The sequence below is a fragment of the Paramacrobiotus metropolitanus genome, unplaced genomic scaffold (genome assembly GCF_019649055.1).
Source record: "Paramacrobiotus metropolitanus isolate TYO unplaced genomic scaffold, Prichtersi_v1.0 Parri_scaffold0000001, whole genome shotgun sequence".
Classification (NCBI taxonomy): Eukaryota; Metazoa; Tardigrada; class Eutardigrada; order Parachela; family Macrobiotidae; genus Paramacrobiotus; species Paramacrobiotus metropolitanus.
The window spans coordinates 3,005,297-3,012,548 of NW_026570221.1; the positions used below are offsets into that span (position 1 = coordinate 3,005,297).

The 7,252-nt window shown below is 48.9% G+C and overlaps 1 protein-coding gene across 1 annotated transcript; it reads right to left on the reverse strand.

Annotated features, from left to right (window-relative positions):
- Positions 1-4,021: 4,021 nt before the first annotated feature.
- Positions 4,022-6,906, reverse strand: LOC129581413 (uncharacterized). The gene is made up of 4 exons (XM_055472464.1): positions 5,909-6,906; positions 4,966-5,088; positions 4,494-4,518; positions 4,022-4,421 (listed from the first exon to the last, which is right to left on the reverse strand). The coding sequence occupies exons 1-4, from the start codon at positions 6,411-6,413 to the stop codon at positions 4,022-4,024; spliced, it is 1,053 nt and encodes a 350-aa protein (XP_055328439.1). The 5' UTR covers positions 6,414-6,906.
- Positions 6,907-7,252: the final 346 nt, after the last annotated feature.

The window sequence follows — 7,252 nt, forward strand, 5'->3', positions numbered from 1 at the left end:
CCACAGCCATGTTGACTTGGTAATTTTAGTGATGATACACTGGCTCGCGGTAGAAGCGTTGGCCCTGCCGCAGAGCCTCGTCGACTTTTTCTTGTCGGCGTTTTGTATCCGAGTCTGGAAAGGTATGATAGGACGGTGGTTCTGCGGACAGCTCGGAGTTGATGTCTACGAGGTGTGATTTCTCCGCATCTAAGCAGGCGCTTTCCGTGCTTAGTCTTTCCAGTTCCTCGTTCATTTCGGTTATGCGTTGGGTGGCCGCCTGGTAGTCTTTGACCAGGCCGGCGTTATTGGCCTCCAATGTGATGATCCGGTCATGTTGGCCCTGGATCACTTGTTTAGCTTGGTTGAAGGCCTGCTCCAATTGGACGAAGTTTTGGTGTCCTATGGTGCTGTTCTGCTCAAGTTGTGCCCGAATGGTCGCTTCGGTATTGAGCTGGCTCTGGAGGGCAACGATCTGTTGCTGGAGTTGCACGTTCTGTGCCTCCTTCTGTTGAACCGTTTGGCTCAACAATCCTCCTTGTTGGATCGTCTTCATGAGATTTTGGTGACTCTCATAAAGAAGATTGCAGCCGTTCAGCAGGCGGTTGATTTCGTCCTGCAGGTTGGCCAAGTCTTCGGTGAGACGCTCGTTTTCCCTCTGTAGGCGGTCCGCCTCAGAGTCGGTATCGTCAATGGTTGTCCGGGCCGCAGTCAAGTCATCCTTGGCTTTGGCCAGCTTAGTCCTCGTAGAGGTGAGCAAAGCTTCGAGTCCCGCCACAGCCATTTCTAGGCTGTGGATTGTCCTGTTGAGCTGGTCTCGCTCAGCGTTTGGACATGGTGACAACTTGAGCTGGGTTAGCTCAAGTTGGGTCTGGGCCAGTATGGCCGAGACACGTTTAGCCTCTGCGTCCGTTTGGACCGCAAGGTCTTTGTGTCGGCAGATCTCATCCTGCATCCAACGTTCGGATAGCAGGGCCGCTTCTGCCATGTCCGCCAGCTGTTTAGTCAGGTCCCTTACTGTGGTCCTGAGTTGGTCGACTTCGTCGATTTCTTCGAGCCGGGTTGCCTGGTTCAGCTTTGGCGGAATGACGTTTTGGCGCGGGTTGTGTCCCAGGAGGGCTGGTTAAGGTCCATCCTGGCTGTGGCCCTGTTAAGTTGGGCCAGGTCCACAATTGGCTCTCCGTCCGGTTTGGACGGGCCAGACGCGCCGATGACGTCATTGGTTGGCGATGGCGTTACGGGGGTTGAGCCATCGACTTCGAACATAATGAGCGACTGACTCATGGGCTGTTGGCCCTGGTCATGTGCATTTGGGCCAGCCTTTTTGGCTTGGCCCTTTGCCTTGCGTCCACCTTTGGCCGCCGTTGGTGCCTCAGGTTGGATCTGGTCCAAGCCCGGTAGGACTGGACGTGCTGTCAGATCCTGGACGTCAAGGTTGGACCGGGCCAACTTGTTTGGCCCTGGTCCGTCTGTGTGTGTCTTGTCCTCACTTGTGGCCGCCGTCGGCGCCGCAAGTTGGACTTGGCCCGGACCAGGTATGGCCGGTTGATGCGCCAAGTCCCGAGGGACACTGTTGGCCTGGGCCGTCCTATCGGCGCCAGGTTGGCTGTCCAGAGGCTGGTTGGCCTCGGACAGTCCGTCGGATGCCTCCTGGAATGTGTCGTCCCGGGTGGCGTCCAGACTTTCATCACTTGTCTTCAAGTCGGCCGGCAGGATTTGTCTGTCCCGCCTGGCTTTGGCCTCGACCGAACTCGTTGAGCCGGCCGAGTTTGGCTCGTCTGGTTCAGAACCGCTCTGTTTGGCCCTGCGGAAACCGTATGTTCCCGGTGGGTCGCGTGTGGCATAGTTCTTCCCCAGTTGCTTCTTGTATTCATTTGGCTGGCGCCCGTCCATTGGACTGAGCAATCTCCGTTGGAGTTGCTCATGGCTGGTGTATGGCATCACCTTGGCCAAGGCGCTTTCAATTTGGCCCATGGTATTGGGACTTAGAAAAATCTTGGTCTTGGTCCGGACCGGAACGGTGGGTTGGCTGTCGCTGGTTGGTGCTGTTCAGGTGTGCTAGAGCTTAGGATCAGCGTTAGCTCCCTATGGCCCTAGTTTACATTACTGACCAGTGTGACGTCACGTACGAAATGGTCTTGCAATTAGCTCTACGTCACAAGTAGCGTGCCGTGAGCAAAATTTAAAAAACAATATGAGTCACTACGAGAGTTATAACACGGGGAAGTTTCCCACGTGTTCTGATTGGTCGAATTTTTATGGAAAATCACCACAGTGACGTCACGCGACTTTTCGCAAAATTTTCCGGCTGGACAAAATGGCGGTTGTTTTTCGCCGATAATTCATCAAAAGTCAAAGAAAATTTTCTCGAGAGTTCTGTTCTAATTTTCTAGGACAGAATTTTACGAGGAATCCAAAAATGCCAATTTTAAGCAAATCGGATGAAAGGTTCAAAAGTTATAGGATTTTAAAGTACGGGTTCTTCCGAAAACTTCGAAATTTTCAAAGTTCTACGAAAGCCCTACGACGCCACAGCAGGTCTTACCGGTCGTTTTTCGATCCAAACTGCTGCTCCGTCGTTCCACTTCACCCTCTTCTTCCGTGAGGGCCGCAGCGCACCCGATAGGGCGTAATGGAGTTACAGGACCGTACCGAACGCAGTTTTTGCGCCGGGAGCCAAAGCTGCGGGAGGCCTACTTTTAGGCGCTGACCCGTATCAACGCGACCCGGTAGGGTGCTTAATTGGTAAACAGCGACGTACCCAACGCAGTTTTTGCGCGGGGAGCCAAAGCTGCGGGGGACCTACTTATAGGCGCCGACCCGTATGAATAATCCGTCGCGCTGCAGACTTCCAGTGAAGTCTGTATGATGCCGGAAATGATGGTCGCGGGATTGCTGGCCTACTTATAGGCGATCAGCGTAGTTCGACCGTGTTGCCTTCACTGGGGATCAGAGGTCTCGTCGGAAAGAAAACCGAACGATGCTGCTACCATGTCAGATATGACACAGAAGCAGATGGAAAATGGGGCAAATAGCCTTTATTGTGATAACAATAAAGCAACAACAACACAAAACCAACAGAAAACCCGATGTGGGAAAAGCTGTGGAAAAAGTGCCTGCAGTGCGCTATCAAGGAATCGTGATAATGATTCCGCGTGCTGCGGGTATGCAACAGCTGATGCTGCAAAGCATGGAATCGCCCGTAGGCACAGGGCTCCGCCCCCAAGAGTGCAGAGAAATGCGCTGATTGGTCAGCGTAGACAAAGTATACGCTGAGTAAGCAGCGTAATAGCGCGGCACGAACGGCGTTGCCGTGTGCGGGCGGGCGACAGAGAAAGCAACAAGAGGTGTCTACCGCCTCGAGTGAGCGGTCTCTGACAACTGTACGGTTATTTACACCATGAAGACCGCTTTGCAACGTAAATCAGTGTATTCAAAACCTTGGGTTTGGTCCGGGTAGTGTGAGCTTACACGGGAACGCTTTCTGCAAAAGTCTAGAAATTTTTCATCGTAAAAACTTTGCAAACTGAAACATTATGGACTTGGTCACTTTCAAGACGCGAAGGGCTCGGTTCTTAATAATATAGCTTGAATTTTAGTAACAGGAACTGTGCTGCTTGTTTACCGTAGCCTCCAAAAAGCGAGTAAAAACAAAAATAAATCTATAAATTTAATATGAATTTTTATTTTACATCTTAATTTTTTAAGTAGTGTCATCATTTTGATAACGATAAGTTCTCCGGTAACTATCTTACCGGGAATTAGCTTCCTATAAATCTGTAGCCCTGAAACTCTCGTGGCAAGATGATCAAAACACTCACAACGGGAAAAATAGCAACTGTTAAACAACTATGCGAAAATGCGTTGGTATCTGTATCATCGACAAATTAATGTCTATGTCATCGACAAATGGTATCTGTATTATCGACAATGCACACAATTAACGCACAAATGTCTTGAATAACGCTGATCGGCCAATGAAGCTGGTATGTACACGAGTAAAAACGCTGTTGGATCCTTCTTGTGTAATTTTGTTTTCGCGCTATTCCACGAGCATTCCAACCAGCGTCAAGATAATCCAGGTAAATTGCATGAAGAGGCTCACTGCCAGCGTTATAATCGCTACTACAGCCAACATTCTGGCCATCAGCTTGATTTTCTCCCAGCCTTCGCACCGGTCCATGGCCTCCATGAAGTCGTTGCACATTTGCACGAGGCAAATCACCAGGCCGACCACCCCGACCACCAACGCAGTTGTGGTAGGCCAAGGGTATAGCCTCCAGAGCCCGTGCAAGCCGGGGAGGGCTGATATGTACCATGGCTCCCTCCAACATCGCGGGCCGCGGTTGGGTGGTGTTGGACTGTTGCCAATCATGAGGCGTGACGGAGGAAGGTTAGGGTACTCCTTGGTGTCGAGAATCCGAAGCAGATGTGCCATTTCCCTGCCAAATTGCCGGACACGATAGCTGTGAAAGGATTATGATGAGCATAAATCGAAGCCAAGTGAATTTTACCAATTTTTAAGGGAGGGGTGCTTCTCTACAAGTACATAGCACTACTTTCGAATGCGCACATCGGGGAACTTCCGCGCATTTCCAAGTACTTTCTCCATTGATTTATGACATTTTATAACTAATCGACGGTCAGAGGCTCCCTCCTCAGATTAATTTTTTTGTTCGAAAATAGAGTAGGCAATAGGCAGTGAGAGTACTGTAATTAAAAATTAGTTTATCCGCAAGGTCCAGTGGGCCTGAGACCAGCAAGAATTTAGAGGATGGCGTATATATCGGCAATGATATTAACTCGCCACTCGTACTTTGCAAGTCAAAATACATTTTTCAAGATGAGGATCGTTAACGTTCGTTATGCGGAAGTTATGAACCAAGGTTGTACCTGATCAGTTGGGCGCACACCGATAACCGCTCCATCTTAAGTTCGGTTGGGATTAACTTTCCGCACATGTTAGGTGGGTCAGTACTTGCAAACCTGTCAGCCCATCCCCAGGAAGTTCGCCGCGTACCACCACGACAAGGACCACAGCCAAGGGAATCACAAGATCGATACGCTGTGCCTTCATTGTGGAATGTGGACCACTCATCGGTGATAGTTCTAAAAACAACACGGATATAGTAGTTTATGTAAATACCGTGATTATCGAATTTGTGGCTCCCCCCGCAATAAGAGCCCCCCCTGTAATAAGCCCCCCTCCCCGACCCTGTTTGAAAAATACAGCCACCCCCCGAAATTACGCCCCAGGGGGCCGTTATTAAATGTCAAGCGCTGCAAAATGATTGGTATACCGCAAATGCTTTTTAAAAATTGTTGTGCTTATGAGCAAACATTAAACGCACATCAATATAATGCGGTATTCGTTGGCAAAAAGGTGTACAGGGACCTCAGTATACGCTCGAAAATGTTGCAGGGAAGGTTGCGCTGTTGCGTATACCGGTAACTACTGTTCAGGTCCACTAGAACTGGATGCGAAGTTGTTTGAAATATAATGCCCCCTCCCAAAAAATACCGTTCGAAAAATAATGCCACCACCCGAAATTGCGCCCCTCCCCGAAATAAGCCCCCCTCCGCCATAGCCTTCGAACTATTTGTACCCCAGGGCCACAAATTCGATAATTACGGTAAGCAGTGCGACAATGCAAAGCGGGGTTAAGTTTAAGTTTAAGTTTAATGGTTTAACGTCCGCACACATTCAGGGAAAAATCCCAATTCGGGGCAGCAGACACTCACAACAACAACAATTCTCCAGAATACACAGTATTTCAGATCAAGCTTTAAACAATAATACAGCAGCTTTTTAAACAAGAATACTGCAGCGTATTTAAACACACAACTCAGTATACCCACTCCCTTACAAACACATTTGTAGGCCAAATCTCAGGTTCCAAAATTTTTTTCGCCATGTCTTTAAACGTACCGATGCGGGCAAACGTGGAAGATCGTCTATCTCCACGAGCAGGAACGTACACACTCACAAATCTTGTAGGAATCCCTACATCTTCCAGCTGTTTGGCAATGAACGCATTATAGTCCTTAACACTGTCAAACTTCGAATCCTCAACCCGTGGTATACCTCTCACACAAAAGTCCGCATGGGGCTGGTGCTTGGCTTGTAGTGTTTCTGTCAGTTCTCTCGAGGGTCCCTCACTCGTTCCAGTACGCGTGCCACGCACAACCTTCGGTGCCTTCTTGATAACTGAAGCGTAAGACTGTGATTTCATCGCCAGTGTAGGATGGTTCGTGGATGTGGTAGGGTTCTTCGATTGTGACTGGGCAAGCTGTTTCGCAGGGACAATCCTCTTTGGGCTCCAGACTTTACCCGCCTGTTTCAAGCCAGGAATGTCTTCCGAATAGTTTGTCACTCCAAAATGTTCGTCCACAGTTTTCACATAATCAGGGTCTTCCTTCATGTAATCATCCATCCCATTCCACTGGTGACCAACTGCACACTCAACCAGAAACACTCTTTCACAGAGCTCCTCCACAGTTTTATCAATCGATTCCACATTAACCAGGGACGGAGGTGCATCAGGGGTGTGATGAGCTACAGAAGAAGACGACACATCGACGTGCTGAGCCAACTGCTCTGTTAGGGTCTTGTTGAGGGCCGTCAGCTGCTCCACTTTCTCATTCAGGATTTCCACAAAGCTAACCAACGTTTTAAACTGAGGTATGAATTTTGTCCAAACTGAGGTTGATGGTGGAGAAGAATTCTCAAAATGCTATGACAAGCCTAAACAGCAACAAACGGCAGTACCAACGCCCGTCTGCTGGTACGAGGTTGATTTCTGCAATGACAGAACCAGAATGTTGACAAATACCTCAGCTTGACCCATAATGTTGACAAATACCTCAGCTTTCGCGACTGCTTTCTTCTAAGAATTAGGCTGAGTTAAATGTTTAGTCAGTCCTTAATCTAACCCGTGTCATATACTCGTACATCCATGTCTACATGCCAGCAGACGCCAGCGGAATGAGTATTCCTAAATGTGCGGAGACTGTACATATGGATCGATAAAATTTTACACTCATGAAGTCGTGGCTGTTTCTGGAAGGTACAACGCTCACATACAGCAGCCAAGATTGTGCCACAATTATACAGTTCGATACAATTAATAAGCAATCCCTTATTGTAGGGCAAATTACGAGAATGTTCACGTGAAACCCCATCGTAAGTATGGCGTCTATGGTGCGCGGGTGTGCAAGGGAGTTCAAACTCATAGCACCCAGAGTAATTTTCCGTTATTTAATCTCGCGGCAC